The sequence below is a fragment of the Leopardus geoffroyi genome, chromosome A2, assembly GCF_018350155.1.
Source record: "Leopardus geoffroyi isolate Oge1 chromosome A2, O.geoffroyi_Oge1_pat1.0, whole genome shotgun sequence".
In the NCBI taxonomy this organism is placed as follows: domain Eukaryota; kingdom Metazoa; phylum Chordata; class Mammalia; order Carnivora; family Felidae; genus Leopardus; species Leopardus geoffroyi.
In genome coordinates, this window is record NC_059331.1 from 31,493,021 (window position 1) to 31,511,775 (window position 18,755).

The window sequence follows — 18,755 nt, forward strand, 5'->3', positions numbered from 1 at the left end:
TTGCCTTATTCTAGTAAATGAACTGAGATTAATATATGAAATGCTGTGTTTGTACACAAGTTCCATGTGTCCGGGAGCATCAGTATGTAAGTGAAAGGACTAGAGGTTCTTGTGACCTGAAAAAAGAGTATAAAAATAATTTTCTTTGTATTATACTCTGACCAAACCAGCAGTTTTACTCTTCAGCGAAGCCTCTGCTTCCTTTCTTAACTGTTCCATGGAACTCAGAGACCAGATGGCTGGAATAGAATGCATAGTTAAACAAATAAAACCATTAGATGATAGAGCTTTGTGAATCGTTAAGCATTTTATGTGGTTGCAGATTCTTCCCCATAATCCTTGGTCGAGTTCACGTAAAGTTGCTTTATTTTATGAATGTATTATTTGTTTGCATTTTAGTAGATTTGTCTCTTTCGCCTCAGACTGATGACTTTTGGTGCCTTTTATTTGAGCTCTCTGGACAGTGTTTCTGTAAGTCTGATTTGATTTCTCTCTTAATAGTCACGGTGCCACATCAGGTATTTTTAAATGTTACTGCAGTAACGCTTGTACTGCTACGCTTCATCTTAAGGCAGCTCCTTTAGAATGTACTGCTGCCCCAAATGGATTCCTATTAATCAGAACCAGATGAGTGAGTGATGCTCTCTTCTTTGTTGCAGACATGCCAATATTTGGTCTCTGTCCAGCCCACGATGATTTCTACTTGGTGGTGTGTAACGACTGTAATCAGGTTGTCAAACCGCAGGCATTTCAATCACATTATGGTAAGTGCTTAACCATTTAAAAATCATTACGAGAGGGTAAAAGGTAAAGCAGGATTAAACTGAAGGCCAGTGACAGCATGGATACAGTATAATATCCCTCCCTCTGTCAAGAAGTAGGCTTTCTGATTCATCGAATGGGTTAATGTCTCTCAGATGTTGGGTATTTTCTGAATTTTATTGAAATTGGACAAGGAATAATGTATTTTATGAAAACTCTTTTGAAATATTGAGTCCGTATAGTGAAAGGTTTATTTCCTTCTAGACCTCACCTCATGGTTGTGAATTCACTGGCTGGTAAAATTTGATATACATATACATAGTATGGATACATGCCTTTCTAAAGTGAAATGTGATTTTGAAACTTCCAAGTTCAATAATTCTAAATACAGCGTGACATCGTGTTCTAATCTGTGAATGTGAGGAAGCTATCACATCTTATCCATTAAAATGCACACGTACTTAGAATGAAATGAAGCATTGCGACTTGAGGGATTTCATGAACCCCTGAGCCATCCCTGGGCTTCAAGACTCCATGCCTGCTGTCTGGGTGTTTAATCATGGAACAATCCAGATAAGATGGTTTTGCTTTGTCATAATGCCACCTGAAGTGCTTACAGTAGAAAAAAATTTAATGAGAAGATGTAGTTTTTTACCCAGTTGGATTCAATAACAGCTCAGAAGTATTTGAATGACCACCTTGTTTCAGGCACTTTGATGTATAATATGATTCTTATGTCCATGGGGTTTATAATTTAGCTTATGAGACCAGCAAAATTAGCTAGACATACTTTTTAAATAACTTTAAGTTGTTTCCTCATTGTCCTTATTACTACAGATATGAGCTTGAGACACAATAATAATGAGATCCCCTGTAGATAGTGTTTAAGTAAAGCTTCTGGGGAGGTGACCCTGGTGACTTGAGCTTTAAGTGATGGGACAGAGCCACCAGCGTGGCATTTGGGAATTAAAGCATTCTTATACAGAGGGACGAGCTGAGGTACAGACTGAAAGAAGCTCACTGTAGGTGGAGGGAGGTCAGTGAAGGTAAGTACACACTAGAGAAGTTTGCCCTTGTGGGCAGGGACCCTGATCGTGCACAGCCTTGGAGGCCAGAGTCAGAAGACCCTTGGGGGGCACTCTAGGGCTTTCCTGTGTAAGGATGTAACACAGGCCCTCCACACTGGTTAATTTGGTGTGAATAAATTGTAGAAGGGGAGAAGCAGGGAAAATAGTTCAAAGGTAAGACATGATAATAGACTAAGACTAAGGTGTGGAAATAGAGCTGGGGAAGACAGCATGGCATTGAAAGGCATTTTAAAGCTAGCACCTACATGGCTTGCTGTTGGGACAGTCGTTGTTATAAGAGTCACACCATCATATCCACATCCCACCATTTTTCCCCCCAAGGAATAAATTTTTTTATGTAATCATACAAAGGTTTTTTTGAATTTCTGATTCTGAGTAGAAGCCCTGGGGTGAGCACTAGAGTGAGTACAAAGATGAATAAGATATTATCTTCCTGATGAAGACTTGTGGAGGTTAGTATTAGAAAAGGCAGTTAGTCAATTGCCACATATTTTGGAGTTAAGGATTTTGAAGCCAAACTAGACTGGATTTAAATTTAAACTTGGGGGGCGCCTGGGTGGCTCGGTTGAGCGTCCAACTTTGGCTCAGGTCACGACCTCATGGTTTGTGAGTTCGAGCCCCGCGTCGGGCTCTGTGCTGACTGCTCGAAGCCTGGAGCCTGCTTCGGATTCTGTGTCTCCCCCTGCTCGGGCTCTTTCTCTCAAAAACTGAATAAACGTTAAAAAAAAATTAAAAGGCAAACTTGGAAGAAGCCTAAGTTGGTTGTTTTGCCTTGTGCAGATTTTCCAACCTCAGCTTCCTTTGTTGTAGTGTCGGAATGGTAATAGCAACCTCATAGGTTCTCGGGATTAAATGAAACAACATAGGTAAAGCCCCTCATACAGTGCCTGATATGAGAGAGAGATAAAAGTACAGCTGTGGATTTAGAAATGTTTGTGTCTAAAGTCAAAAAAACGGTGCAAGGTCTTAAGAATAAGGAGGAACACAGATTGCTTCTCAACGAGAAAGCTTCTTAGAGAAAATTGCCTTCTGGTTAGGGTATTCTGAAGAGTAGAGTGGATCTGTTGTCACATGTGCACAAATGTTTTTCCTCAGTTTTTAGGTGTGTGATACATGTCCGTTGTGAAAGATGCAGAAAATCGTTTTTAAAAAATCACCTATAATCCCCTAAAATGGGAAGTGTTTCGATGGGGATAGATAGGGCTGCCACATACAACTTCACAATCTGTACGCTGAACGGCCATACTTGGTGGCCCCAGGTTGGCAGTAGCCGTGATGTGAGCAGGCGCAGAGGCAGGAGATTGCCCGCTGTCTGGGATGTACTGCAAGGAGTCTCCATCAGCCGGAGCTGATGGAGCCACGTGTGGGTGAGTAGTGTGCAGAGACAGGCTGGGACGCGCTCAGAGAGCCCCAGTGCCCATCCATTAGACACCCCTGGCCTCGGTGCAGACCTGCTGCAGGTTTTTCTAGCACCAGAGTGATGTGACTTCATGATCCTCCAGGGAGGATTGGTGGGCAAAGTGGATTGAAAGGGAGTGAGAGAGGAAATGGGAGTATGAAAACAGCTGGCTTGGCTCGAGGCCCACTTAAAGGTGTTACCTCTGCCAGGACTTCCTTAGCTAGAAAGGGTCCCTCTTGGTCCCCTCTTCCAGAGGCACTGCACACAGTTGTTCCAGCACATCTTATGGAGATGATTTTCTTTCTCTTTTTCTTTTTCTTTTTCTTTTTCTTTTTCTTTTTTCTTTTTTCTTTTTTCTTTTTTTTTTAATTTTTTTTTTTTAACTTTTATTTATTTTTGAGACAGAGACAGAGCATGAATGGGGGAGGGTCAGAGAGAGAGGGAGACACACAATCCGAAACAGGCTCCAGGCTCTGGGTGGTCAGCATAGAGCCCGACGCGGGGCTCGAACTCACGGACCACGAGATCATGACCTGAGCTGAAGTCGGACGCTTAACCGACTGAGCCACCCAGGCGCCCCTCTTTTTCTTTTTTTAATGTTTATTTTTGAGAGAGAGAGTGAGCGACTGAGCACGGGTGTGGGGGAGGGGCAGAAAGAGGGAGAGACAGAACCTGAAGCAGGCTCCAGGCTCTGAGCTGTCGGCACAGAGCCCAATGTGGGGCTCAAACCCAAGACTTGTGAGATTGTGACCTGAGCTGAAGTCAGACACTTAACCGACTGAGCCACCCAGGCACCCTGCCTGGAGATGATATTCTTGATCTCACTCTCTCTTTAAGAATGTCAATATATTGAGGGGCGCCTGGGTGGCTTAGTCGGTTGGGCGGCTGACTTCGACTCAGGTCATGATCTCGCAGTCCGTGAGTTCGAGCCCCGCGTCGGGCTCTGGGCTGACAGCTCAGAGCCTGGGGCCTGTTTCAGATTCTGTGTCTCCTTCTCTCTGACCCTCCCCCGTTCATGCTCTGTCTCTGTCTCAAGAATAAATAAACGTTAAAAAAAAAAAATTTTTTTAAAAATGAACGTCAATATATTGGGGTGTCTGGGTGGCTCAGTCGGTTAAGCATCTGACTTCAGCTCAGGTCGTGATCTCACGGTTTGTGAGTTCAAGCCCCGCGTTGGGCTCCGTGCTGACAGCTCAGAGCCTGGAGCCTCCTTTGGATTCTGTGTCTCGCTCTCTGCCCTTCCCGTCCCCTGCTCACGCTCTGTCTCTCTCTGTCTCGAAAATAAATAAAATGTTAAAAAAAAATTATTCTCTCTGTCTCGAAAATAAATAAAATGTTAAAAAAAAATTTTTTTAAATGTCAGTATATTGGGGACAGGGCATGAAGGAGTGTCATAAAATCATATTTCTACCCTTTTTCTCTAACAGTGTCTAGTGCACCAAGTATCTTTTGATAAGATACTTGTTGAAGGAGAAAGGAAGGGTGGTCATTTCAAACATGTAAATGAGAAAATACGAATGCAAGGTTCATAGACTCAAAAGTCTTATGTGGACAGGCAAGGGGTGGGACTGATAAAGCCACTGGGTGGTGGACCTTGGTCCGTCTAGTGGCAAGGGAAATATTAAAACTGTAAGAGAGAAGAGTCCCTGGCAAAAAGATGGGACCCAAGTGTTCTGAGAGAGGGATTCAGCTGGGAAATGTTGAAGGAGTTCTGAGACAGCACCAGGGAGAAGGCTAATGGAGAATAAACGGGAGGTTTGGCCCTGCGTGGGTGTGTAGGGTTAGGAACAACTGCATGAAGTTGAGGGAGGCACCATGTGATGACCCTTGAGTAGTTTGGGACTGACACCCCCACTCACCTGGAGAGAAGGAGAGGTGGGCAGTGCCCTAGTACCAAGAAACATTTTCACTGTGGCCAGTGTCTTCTGTCTTTGGGCGTAGGGGTTGTAACAGGAAAAAGGGTTTTTTGGAACCCGTGTGGTCTTTTGTTAGAATTCTAAAAGGCCCATTCTTATGTGTTAACACCAAAAATAGTTTTCAAATTCAAGATCCTTCCCTGTGGCCATTGTAGTCTGTTTATTAGGTATTTGGAAGAATCCATAGCTGCCAATGGAGGGATTCTGTTTTCTTATCTTTTAGTGAAGTTGATGAAAATGTGTGGGCAGTCTTCTGTGAATTAAGGTGTTAGTAGTAGTCATCTGTGACTTGTATGAACAAGTGAGCAGTTGCTACAAAATCAAACAGGCATTTCCTTTAAGAGCATGGCTGCCAGGGGAGAGAAGAAAGCTACAATAGCAACAAGGCTTGTAAATTAGTTCCTGTTGGTGGTAATGTTCTTGGGAACTGGTGAGAAGCTTATTTATCCATAGTAGTAAGAGACAGTCTACTTTCTTGCTAGCCGAACTGCCTTTTTTGGAGCTAACGGTTAACCAGGATTTCCATGTGAACAGTGATGGTGAATGATGGTAGTGTCATTTTGGCATTTCCAGTTGCTTGCAGGTCTGTTTGCTTTCGTAGTATACATTGCTTTCTTTCTTGGAAGCTGTGTAGTAATACCATATACTTTCTTGATGTTTTAATGTTTTGTTTTTTTTTTTTTAATTTTTTTTTTTCAACGTTTATTTATTTTTGGGACAGAGAGAGAGCATGAACGGGGGAGGGGCAGAGAGAGAGGGAGACACAGAATCGGAAACAGGCTCCAGGCTCTGAGCCATCAGCCCAGAGCCTGACGCGGGGCTCGAACTCACGGACTGCGAGATCATGACCTGGCTGAAGTCGGGTGCCCAACCGACTCCGCCACCCAGGCGCCCCAATGTTTTAATGTTTTGAAGTAGTCCAAGATACTTCATATTTTTCTTAAGTTACTCATTATTTTTGAGAGCAAGATGTTCCTTACTGTTAATTTCAGATTTAAAAGTATAATTTGAATCCTTGGATCCCAAACCTGCTGTGCATCCAAATCGAAGGGGAGCTTTCTAAAAGGGCAGCATCCTGAGAACCATTCTGACCAGCTAGATGGGAATCTCAGGGATAGGACTTAGGAATCTGCATTCTAAACCACTCCTGAGACCCGAGTCTGACCCACAGGCTGGCTGGGGTGCATTGGGATAACGGCAGATCCCTCCCCCCTGTCAGGAGTTGTGGCTGTGTATTCCTGGTGCCTGGCACAGTGACTGACGCAGACGGGCACTCCAAAGTTTGTTGAGTCTAGCAAGGATGGCATGAAAGGAGGCCCCTGGTTTTTTAAAACTGGTTTTTAACTTTGTGTTACATGCTGGAAACGTCCTGCTAATTGCCTCCAAAACTTTAGGAAGGAGGGCTGAGATGGTGATGTTCCCTGTGGCCAGAAGCACCCTTCTTTTGAGCTTGTTTACCAAGTCGGGAGTCTCCATAATCAGTGTGTTGGTCCTAAGCTGGCTACTGAATAGTATAGAATGTGTAGTCCTGTTTATATCCACTGGCTATGGGTCTGAACAGATAGGATCAGCTGATGACTTTTGGGGTGCCTTTGGGGTTCTGTGTTGGAAGAACGTCCCATGTGATTGTGACACGCTGTGTGCTTGGGCTTCTCTGCTGCTCCTCTTGGAGTTTGCTTCCAACGAATACCTCGGTTCCTCCCACCCTGTCTTTTGTAAAGCAGACATGAGCTGATCTTACCTAGGTGAAGTAAACGAGTGCTGTTCATTCGGCTTGGGCAGATGCCACAGTTAGAATCTGTAATAAGTTGAAACCCTGCTTGCATTGTCAGCTGTTGAAGTATTTTGCCCCAGGTTAGTTACGTTGACCCGTTTGTTCACCTTTTGGCTCAGCCCTCGGTCCCTGAGCAAGGCCTCATAGTCACATGTGCCTCTGCCACCTTCCTTTGATTTTAATCAACCGGGTTCAATGTTTATGATTCGCTTACATAATTCCATTTAGTATTTTTCTTTAAATCAAACCATTTCTATTTAAAGTCAGTCCGTTGCAAACAAAACCTTACCACAATCATCAACAGGAAGACTAGTGTTGTTTGCCATACATGCAAGGCGTAAAAATAAATACAGGGAAAAGATGATTAAATTCTTTTTTTACTGTTCTTGCCGGTGCCAGCTCTGAGGCCTGCTCCCTTTGTGGAAGGGGAGACTAAGACTAGCACAGTTTAGGCAAGTGTTATCCACACAGTAGTTGTGATGTTATCAGAAGAACTGAAAGAGATGCAGAGAAAGGAGTAAGTTGTCACTTGAGCTTTAAGGTTGTGAATGTTGGGGAGTGATACCTGCTCCATGTTTTAGGAAACACCAGCTCAAGCTATTGGATTTGATTTCCTCTGGTGGTTAAGGAGCTGTCCACTGAGGCCAACCAACCCTAGCGGTAGGATTTATCATGCCTAGGAAGCAGAATTCTCCACTCACATTTTGATCTGCAGAAGGATCACAGAGGACAAATACCCTTGGTCTTTTATGTATTGATAACGTACTGAACCCCTGCCAGTCACTGTGAGTGGAACGTGAGTCTGGTCCTCAGTGTGAAACATCTGTCCGTCCCAGACCTCTGTTCATAGATGGGCGTGGGGGCAGGGAGAGTGGGTGGCATATCATCAGTCTGGGTTTTTCAGAACTTGGTATAAGCAGAGCTAGCAGAAACACTGCGGTGATCTTGCAGCCCTCTCTACTTGCAGATATTACGATCCTGCAAAATTAACAGCCCCACACATTGCTTGGATTTAATGTTCCTTGAAGTGCACTGAGGTGGTTTGGATTCTTTTAGATGCCAGCATAAATTATATTTTTCAAAAATGTCATTTTCATCAGAAGATCAGTAAGTTGAAATGACTCCTGCATTTTTGAGCTAATTTAATTGATTTCAAAGAATGTTAGTATAAGAGCAAAATGAGTCTTAGTCTATGAGATCTGATGGGCTGGTTCTGGCATAAATGCTGATTCCCGTTGTTGACACCACTTAAAATAGTTGTGACCAGTGATTGCTGTCACGTAATTCAATGAATCTACATCACAAAGCAGAGGTTTTGCTGTTTAATAAAGAACACCCCTCCCCTTTTGCCATCTGATGGAAAGTAACAGTTTCGGGTATTTTCAATGAGTTGTTCTATTTGGCTGTTGAGTAACTTTGTTTTTGTATGAAGAAAAAATGCTTCCCTGTTCGCTCCAGTGTGCCAGCTAAATTTGGTCACTGCATTTTTATAATCTGGGCCTGTTTCTACTTTGAAACTTTTAGTGATAGTGAATCTTTTTAGGATTGCCATTCACCTAAAAGTCCACAGATTAATGATGATTTTTAATAGCACTTTGATGATTCAGTAAGCATTTTTACATGTATTGTCTCATTTCCTGTTCTTTGAGGCCCATCGAGTGGATAGTTCTATTCCCAGTTTACAAGTAAAACTCCTAAATTAAATTTCTTTCACATGGATAAAATGTACCAGGCCAGGTTTTCTGGCTACTCCTATCTATTTCTCTTGCTTGTAATAAGGCTGTATAGAGTTAAAAGAAAATCTAGGGAAGGTGTAATGAATTCCACATGTCACAAAGCTATCATTAGTGACAGATGTCCTAGCTCAGGTAGAACTTTAAAGGTGGCGTAGAGTAGCTGGGTCAGCATCATAAACCCATTACCTCAGAGCATTCAGTAATTTGAAGACATAATGGTAGTAGGTAGATAATTGATTTAGCATAGTTGTTGGATTTCTCTTTGGCCTGTTCTACTTTTTTAATCCTAAATCCGTAGTAGCTCTCCAGAGTCAAGCGCCTCCTCTTTTTGTTCCAGCCCCTAACATTCTGTAGTTTCTTTAAAGAGAGTTGGTTGGCATATTTATTTCTGTAGTCAGTATAAAGATTGAAAGTTGTTGCCGAGCCAAAAATACTTGACTCTTTTGCTTGGGAGACATATGCCAGGCCTTTGTCCTGCAGTCAGAGCTGAGTCAGGGAAGGGAGCTAACCAGAGCAGGCACATCAAAATGTGAATGATGTCAAGGTAGACGTTAATTTAACTCTCCGTGGAAATTCGAAGTTGACCATGTGACCTAAACTTCATGTCACGGAAAATCACATGATATAAAATAAATGCAGTGAATTCAGTTTTTCTTTGCCACAAGCCAAATAGTGCTAATTAATCTTTTCATATAACTTCAGTAGCATCAAATAAAGGACCAGTTTGTCCCTAGGTAATAAATTTTATCTTTTTCCCCCAGTTATGTAATAAGTAGTATCTTTAAGTAGTAGTATTTATGCCATTTGTAGGAGCAGCATTTAAACTTATACTTACAAAAATGTATTGATTTTTCCTCTTAATGAAATCTCTGTCTTTATTAGTGTGCCTTTCCAGTTACTTTAAAAAAATAAATAAGTTGGCTGTGATATTATTCATGCATTTAACAAATACTTACTGACTACCTAATGTCTGTTGTAGGCATGGCTCCCCCTGAACGAAGAAAACAGTGTCTCTCATGCAGCTTATATTCTGGTTAGGGAGGGTGGAGACAAAATCAAATAACCTAAGATTACTTCATGTGGTGATAAATGCTGGGAATAATGTGAGAGAGAATGATGACCCCTGGGCAAGACCCTTTAGATAAGGCTAGTCAAAGAAAGCTGCTCTGAGTTGTTGATATTGAAGCTCACTGAGAAGAAGAGCCAGCCATTTGAAGATGTGGAAGACCATTGTTGACCACAGAGAAAACAGCAAGTGTAGATATGCTGAGATGGGCATGACAGGAAGACCAGTGAGGAGGTGGAGAAGCAGTGTGTCAGGAAATGAGGGGTCTGGGTTGAGGTTCCATAAAGGGGGGACTGGGGCCAGGTCGTCCTGGGCTCAGAGGCTCAGGATTGGACAATGCAGGTGATTCGAAGTTGCTGGAGGGTTTTGAGCAGGAAAGTGACTTGATCTGATTTATGGTTGCTCTGTGGGACACGGGCAGGAGTGGAAGAAGGGAGCCCAGTTGATAGGCTAGGCTGTTCTGCCCTAGTCCAGTTGAGAGCTGGGTCGGGAGGAAAAGCTCAGATTAAGACTGTGGCAAAGGCTTCAAGCTGTGGCTGGAATTGCAGTCTGTGTGGAAGTAGAAAGCCAGCGGGGTCTGCCCATGGTCTGGGGATTAGCAACATGGGGGAAGCAGGACGACGGATGACTCATGGCAATTTTGGCTCAGGCGGCTGGATGAATTTACCTAGTTTACGGAGCAGGGGCTTGTTCTTTCAGTTTGTACGTGGGCTTTCTTTTTCTTTCTTTTTTAATGAGGTGTGCTGACCTGAATGAAGAACCTTGATGTATTATATTCAAGTCTTTAGGCATTTTCTAAATATTGTAGGGGTTGAAGATAATTATTGCAAAGATACCAAGCTTTGGGGTCATTTATTTTCCTTTTGTTGTTGTTGTTTTGATAGAACAGTTACCTAGGCATAGGGGCCAGGAAACAGAAGGGGATATGTACACTTTCCTGGGAGGGGAGTTCTCAAGTTCTCATTTGGGTAACAAAAACATACTGATTAAAAAACAAAAACACATGCATTTTGGTTTGTTTTCATTACTAGGGTAGTAACATACCTTGTAAAAAAAAAAAAAAAAAGTATGAAAGAGGAGGATAAACATGAAATCAGAATGAATAAAGCTCCTCCATATTTTCAGGGCTGCAGTCTGGCATACACCCTGGGAAGGTTTCTAGTTCCTAGACTTATGTGGCTGCATGTTTCTTGTTTTCCCTCAGACACAACCACATTAGATTTGTTACAGATTTACTTTTTTAACCTAATAATCTTATTTTTTCATGTTAATTCTTATTACATTATTTCTTTCTTTTTAAAGACTGCCTATTATTCCATTCACTAGTGTATTTAAACTAATGCCACCAGTTCTCTATTGATAGACATGTGGCTTTTCAGTGTTGCATTAGGACGGGCAGTGCTTTCAAGAACATTCTTTGGGAATGTCTGACAGTTATTTCACTGTATTGATTCTCCACACAGAGGCTGGTCAGAGCTGCCCTCCAGGTTAGTATTATGGTGATTTAATGAACTACTTCAACAGATCTGATTTGTGTCACCAGAATAAGACAGTGAAAATGTGAGTTTCTAGCAGCGTCAATCAATCAATAAATAAAAATTGGCTATTTACCCGTGCTATTCTTGACTTGTCTACTATGCATAGAAATCATTAGGTTGGCTGTGCTTCAGATTTTAAAGCTGATATTTCAGGATATAAAGCCACATTTTAGTTATATTTGCTAAAAGATGTTTATCCTGAGTCATTTCACGAGACTTAATTTGTATGGTTAGTAGTTAAGATACACACACACCTGCTTTTTCCACCCTGTTTAACTGTGGTCTTACATGTGACCAGAAGAGGGAGTTTTTATCACTTCGTGATGCTGTAACACCTGGCTGGGTGTCCCTGGCTGGGACACTTCCTCCCAGGCACGGGCTAGTCCAAGCCCATAAAACAAACTGGTTTGAGGCAAGGGAGCAGTGGCTAAATTTAGCTCTTTCCGTCCTCATTTCACATTGTATATATAGAAATCCCAGTCTTTGGGTTTACTTCTGCGTTTTGCTATTAAGGCAGCAGTTCTCAGAACTTCAAAGAAATTTTATACCTTTTCCTCTTGTGTGTTTTGAAGTTTAAAAATAAAGAGAAAGGGGCACCTGGGTGGCTCAGTCGGTTAAGCATCCGACTTGGGCTCAGGTCCTGATCTCATGGTTTGTGGGTTCGAGCTCTGCCTCGGGCTCTGTGCTGACAGCTCGGAGCCTGGAGCCTGCTTCAGATTCTGTGTCTCCCTCTCCCTCTTCCTCTGCCCCTCCCCTGCTCGTGCTCTGTCTCTGTCTCTAAAAAAATAAATAAAAATGTTAAAAAAAAAAATAGAAAGATCAGGGAAGGTAACTGTCTCAGTTTTAAAAGTTAAAATACAGTCAATAAGCCCCTAATCACACATGATAGAGTTCTTGATTTGGAATCTCCTAGAGTCAAAAATAAACTCTGGAATGAAATTTGTTTATTGCTTCTTATGCTTGATGTTTTTAAAAGATTGTTAGAATTCGTAATACTGGAGATTTGTAGTGAGCTTTAGAAAGTTAAAATATTGATGGGGCACCAGGATGGCATCCGGCTCTTGGTTTTGGCTCAGGTCATCATCTCAAGGCTTTGTGGGTTCCGGCCCCTCGTCGGGCTCTATAGCAGTGCAGAGCCTGCTTGGGATTCCCTCTCTCCCTCTCTTGCTGCCCCTCCCCCACTTGTGCTGTCTCTGTCTCTCTCAAAATAAATTAAAAAAAAGAAAAAGAAAGTTAAAATATTGTTTCACCAGAGTGACTAACCGGCCTTTTTTCTACATGATCCTTACTGTGCTTAGTTGTGCTACTTGAATCTCAGTCTGTTCAGCCAAACAAATGAAACGGGAGCCCTAATCAGAATATGCTTGTTTGATGTAATCGCAGAATTTCACATTGTCTAAATTTTTCTTCCTCTCACAGTGCATTTTTTAAGAACAAAAATTTGTTCCTTATGGAGTTTTTGAATAATGCATGAATATATTAAATATATAAACATCATGTATTTTGACATAGACAAATGTATTAATCTCAAATATGCTATTTTCAGTTCAGCCTACTTTTTTCTTATTTCATTGGCTTTCTGCCTACCCACCTTTTCCAGCTGTAATAGTGTTCTGTCTACTGTTAAACCATCTATGTAACTTGGTACATTATTAGTACATAACTTAGTATATACATGCTTCTGTATTTTTCTCATGCTAATAACTTTATGCAGGCCCATCTAATCCTTTCTCAGTAAGGACTTGTGGTCATAGTTTTACAGAAAATGGATTCTGTGATGCACACTTCTGCTTCTTTTCTACTCAGCAATACCACGTGGGAATTTATTCACAGGCCATGATAACACTATTTGCCCCTATTTAATGGTTGCTCACTATTCTAAGTTGTGGCTGTACAGTAGCTTCCTCATTGAAGTCCTCTGTGGACATACACTTATTTCCTCCTTTTTGCCTCCATGAACAAAAGAGCAGTAACCATCCTCCTACATATGTCCTCACCTATTTGTGGTTTTGTTTCTGTGGGATTAGTCTCAGGAAGGGATTCCTGGGTCAGAAAGGGTACTTCTGTGCATTGTTAATAGCTGCTACTAGATTGTTTTCCCCAAAGGCTATCATCCTTTATATCTATTAGGTGTGCTTGAGAATATCACCACTAGGAGTATTCAGTTTCTAAAATTCAGTTTCTTTTTCTAAAGTGTCTTAAAGTGTTTCAGACACACACACAAATGTAATTGATTGTGATCTAACTCTGAACTAAGTTTCTGAAACAAGTGCAAACTTTTTTACTATCAGGGTTAGCATGGATGTTCTGAGTTTGAGTAATATGTAACAATAGTAGGATTTCAAGAGATCTTTCAAAACAAGTGATGATTAAAAAAAAAAAATACATTGATTTAAGCAATCACAGGCAATTTTCCTGGCATCTGTGGGAAATTTCTATTCATCCTGCTTGGAATTTACCTTTGGGAGAAATCTAGGTCAGCTAGGCTGAGATCCCTTTCTGCAAAATGTATAGGCTCCTAGAAGATAACATTTTGGGGTGAATTTAATTGCAGGACTGATGATTTTAAGAATCTGTTTGTTTTATTTCTGATCTCATTATCCTCCTTGCATTTGGCATGATTGGTCACCTTCTAACAGTGTTCACTTTGTGTATTAGATAATGACTGGACTGAGGTCAGACTGTAGTTAACACAAAGCCTATGTAAATCAGGCCATGAGGTTATACTTACTTTATTTCCCTGCCTTTGAACAATTTGAACAGTTGAAAAGGGATACACGGATGAAGTGTGGCGGAGCCCTGAAGAGCCGTCCACCGAAAGATCAGATGATGGCAGCCAGAGGAAGGCTGCTGCATGGTATTAGCCCCCAAGGTGAATTATCCCCATTTAAACTTCATCTCCCACCTCTCCTAATCCGGCGTGAGTACCTAATGAGCACTGGATAATAACATAGCAACATTTCTTGGTGAAGCTAATCTGATTCTGGATAGCAGGCTTCCAAGCCCACAGCTGAATGAATCGCTTGGTATTTCCAAGTTTGAAAATACTTTCTCCCCCTTTCAAGTGTTCCTTGGCAGCAGGTAAGGAATGTTAAAGCTCCTGTAAGTGCCAATTAAGGCCAATTATAACTTGCCCGGCCTGCTGAGACACTGAAGTGAAGTCAGTGGAGACTTGTGGCTCCTGTAAACTGGAGAACTGGCTACCTCCAGTGACAGGAGCACAGCCTTTACCAACTGCCAACAACTTGTTGGTTGCTGTGCTGAACACCAGATGACACCTGCCGGCCTCTCAGGGATTTGATTTAGGAAATCCCAAGATTTGCTGGGGACATCACTAATTTCTGTAGCAGCAATCTCTTTCTCCCGTTCCTTCACATGATGCCCACCATCCAGTTTCTCCTTGATTCCAATCATAAAAGCTAACATTTATTGAGCACTGAAGATGTGCCAGTCCCTGTGTCATGTACATCACCTCCTGACCCCTCACCACGGCCCAATAGGAGGAGGCAGTCTTAGCACGTCCCCAGAGAGGACACCGACCCTGAGGGACACAAGTGTCTTGGCCAAGGCCGCCCAACTGGAAGTGATGAGACTGCGGGCTAGCTGCCCCCTGAACCCAAGCCTTCGAGGCGCTGCCCTCCCTGGCTGCTGCTGGTGTGTGTGTTTGCTGTGCGCAGACTAATTCATGGAAGAGTTTTGTCAGTTCAGGACTCCTTTGTGCACCAGAATAAATGTGATGGCTGCACGCCATCCGCAACACCTCTGATACCTATAATTTTTAGTCTGTAAGGCATGGATATTATTCTACTAAAATAATATTTTAGTCTCAGGCTTTTTTTAGTCTATAGTCTTTCAGTTTTTTGTTTTTTTTTCATAAGAGAAAAGAAATGTGACCATGTCCCCATACCTAGACATTTAAACATGAGCCATCATTGGGAACTTAATACCAAATAAGCTTCATTTGGATAGGAGATTGGGAGATGGTTTGTAGAAAATAGTAATCATGCAGAACTCCTGGGTGACTCAGTCGATTAAGCATCTAACTCTTGATCTCAGGGTCGTGAGTTCAAATCTCACTTTGGCCTCCACGCTGGGTGTGAAGCCTACTTAAAAAAGAAAAAGAAAAAATGAAAATAGTACTAATGCTGTCCAAGCAGAACAAAGTAGTATTTAATTAAGCATTTGCTTAACCATTTTACTCAGGGCATTCAGAGAGAAGAATGTGTGTGTTTGAAAAAGACCAGCTTTTGTGTATTTGTATATATTCTTATTGTACAAAGTTATATTTTCCTGGCTTACACTATCAGTCATCCCTTTTTGGATATAGGTCTTAAAAATTTAAGTTTAAATTGTTTCTCTCTTGTTTATGCAATTGACTGTTGAAGAACATGGGTTTGAGCTGTGCAGATTTTACCCATTTATCCGCAGATTTTTTTCAATAAATGTAGTACAGTACTGTAAAGGTACTTTTCTTTTCCTTATGGCTTTCTAAATAATGTTTTCTCTAGCTCATTTTAAGAATACAGTATTTAATACATATAACATTGAAAATATTAAGTAGCTTTATGTCAGTGGTAAGGCTTCTCACCAACTGTAGAATTTTAGTAGTTAAGATTTTGGGGAGTCAAAAATTTAACAGATTTTTTCACCTGGTAGGGGGGGCAGCAGTCAGTGCCCCTAACCCCAACATTGTTTAAGGGTGAGCCATATGTAAAATTAAAATATAGATATGTATTTGTAGCCATTAAGGATGTTTGCTGAGGGACACCGGGGTGGCTCAGGTCATGATCTCAAGATTTGTGAGTTTGAGCCCCGTATCTGGCTCCACGCTGACAGTGCGGACCCTGCTTGGGATTCTCTCTCTCTCTCTCCCCGCCTCTCTGCCCCTCTCTGTGCTTGCTGTCCCACAAAATAAATAAAATAAACTTAAAAAAAAAAAAGAAAAAAGAACAAGGTTTGTTGCAATTCACCCTAGTTTTCACCAGGATTATAGAAAGATTTGATTATCAGAACTCGTGGATTGGCTGGGTTGTGTAATGATATTTTTTCCCCACAAAAGCGAACATTAGAAAGGCACGTATTTGTGCTGGGAGAAGAGCAAGGACTCTGGGGTCTGGCCTGATAGGTGCAGTGATGTGGAACGGAGGCTTCGTCTGAGAAAAGGCCCCTTATCTGTTTTGTCCTGTGACCAATGACATCAAGGAGATTCCTCAGCTGCCCCTTGGGAAGGGTGGGTGGGTGCAGACCTGTTGCAATCAAGTAGGATGGCAATGGAGTTTTTTCTTCTAGCTTAAGAAGACCTTCAGTGAATTAATCTAAACTTATTTTTGCTAAGTAATTTTGAAAGATGTTTTCATCCTGTGCTTGATCTGTTGATGCCCCTTACCTGGTGTCCTCCTGGAGTCTTTTAAAGACCACTATAGCTTTGCATTGTGTGAATGTGATTATAAGAAGCCTGGGGAGGGGGGGGGAGGGGAGTAGGTTTGAGAAAACCCTCTGGATCTTAATATTGTTGCCATGGTCAGGATCTGATTGCTTGCCATGAAAATAAAGCAGTGTGGCTATTACTCTTTTGTTTTAGAATAAATTTAGAATTTGTGTCTGCTCTAATAGAAACCGTTTCCTACGCCTCACAACTCTTTCCCACCCCTTCCAGGCCAAATCTTTTCCACACATGTAATTCATGACTTCTTGCCAAATATTCTCTATGGGGTGATGGGATTCTGTAGAGGAATTTCCCCCCTCCTTTTGACATTTAAAAGTGTTCATTCTGAACTATCAGACATCTGAGTCTATTTATGTGTGCAGCCTTTATCATCATAAAACTCAGATCAGTTGGCCATTTTTTCCATGTCTATTTGACAGTAAGATTTGGGGTTGAGAGTAGGAGAATAGTTTTATGGGGAGTATAATAGGGCTGACATAGAGAAACAGACCAGAAAGACACTGTTTATAAAGAGTCATTAGGGAGACAAGTTTTTGGATTAAAAGTATGAAAGGTCCTAGCTTTAGTCAGTCATCTAATGATTGAGCACCAGGCTTCAGACAGTCAGGTGTATATTGTTCTGAAATAAGATGTATTTTACAAATATGCATAGAAAATTGGTTAAAATTTTTGTTACTAGATTTAAGAAAGGAAAGTAGACTTCAGAGTGACAAATTTTAGTTATTTTTAAGTATAGATCACGGGGAAATGAAATGTCGAAAAAGACTGCGACTCTTTGTAGAAATGCATTGACTTTAAAACTTTCCAGTTTATCGAGGCTTAAAATGTAGGCTGTATAATGAATCATATAAATTTTCCAATATACCTGGAAGCAGCAGTGTCCATTTTAAAGGTATTCAGAAAAATCAGGGTGTGAGTAAATTCACATTTTAGGAGGTTAAATTTATAAATTCCATCTTCCCCCGTTTGGGCAAGTTGCCTTTCAAATAGAAGGATTAATTTACACCAGCCAGGACGCCTTGTATGACCATATTAGTTGAAATTAGACTCCACCCCTTGTTTTCTGTTGATCTGCCAGGACCTTTGTAATTCAAGTGCTTTTTACAGTAGTAGCAAATGTTACATAAGACCAAACATGGAGCATATTTGGAGTTGGTGGGCAGACCCAAGTCATGATGCAAGCTTGCAGTAGCAAGTGTGCAATGAAGCACAACCAGATTATGTGAATGGAAGGTGACAAGAAGCCTCTCCAGAACAGCCCTTCCTCCGCACGAGGGCTGAAAGCTCCACTGGGTAAGTTTTCCGAGGCAGTTTTCAGAGGCTGGGCTTGGCCCGGGGCCCAGTTGGGGATGAGCTTGCGGGAGGTGGGTTAGGTCTTTGCTAACATTACATGGAAGCAAGCAGAGCGGGAGGAGTTCGCGCAGGCCTCTTTCCTCCTGGCGTTTGGCTTCCCCTGCCAGCAGGCCCTGGGCTGTCTGTTGCTGGAGTGGCAGAGGGAGTGAGCTCTGCAGAGCTGGTGGGTCCGAGCGGGTAATCACAACAAGGGGGATTAGCTGCTGCAAGCCGTCCGCAGGAGCCATTCTGAAATGTCATTTGAGTGATCTGGACAAAGTTCAAACGCAGACAGGAGTCTAGTTTGTTATTAACTCCAACAAAATGCTGAGGTTTGCACCACACGGTTCCCGTATCTCAAAACAGGGAAAGCATTAGTTACGCCGCTCTGTAAAAATGGAGGAACGTTGTAACACGCTTTAACTGTTTGTTTTTTATCTCACTTGTGGTAAGTGAGGTTTTATGACAAGCAGTTCATAGTGTTTCCTGTCGAATGTGTTTGAAAGCTGTTTGGTCAGATACTTCAAATCCATAGCAAAGGTTCCAGCAGAACACTGTGTCAAGAGGAAGAACAACTTCAAGATACAAACAGTAGCCCTGGAAAGTCATTCAGTTACTTAAATTGAGTGTATAAAAATTTAATTACAGACTGACTGCCAGAAAGGACGACTTTTTTCAGTTGTGTTATCAAGGTAGCG

At 41.8% G+C, this 18,755-nt stretch overlaps 1 protein-coding gene across 7 annotated transcripts in view; it reads left to right on the plus strand.

Moving 5' to 3' along the window:
- The window catches only part of ATXN7 (ataxin 7), a 142,547-nt gene that overhangs the window by 89,619 nt on the left and 34,173 nt on the right, over positions 1–18,755 (plus strand). For 6 of the 7 annotated variants that reach the window (XM_045493424.1, XM_045493418.1, XM_045493422.1 and 3 more), the window contains one exon: positions 660–764. In XM_045493424.1, the coding sequence (XP_045349380.1) occupies positions 660–764 (105 nt within the window). Of the gene's footprint in view, positions 1–659; positions 765–17,505; positions 18,019–18,755 lie in introns of those variants that run through there. The other variant, XM_045493423.1, reaches the window with a different exon arrangement.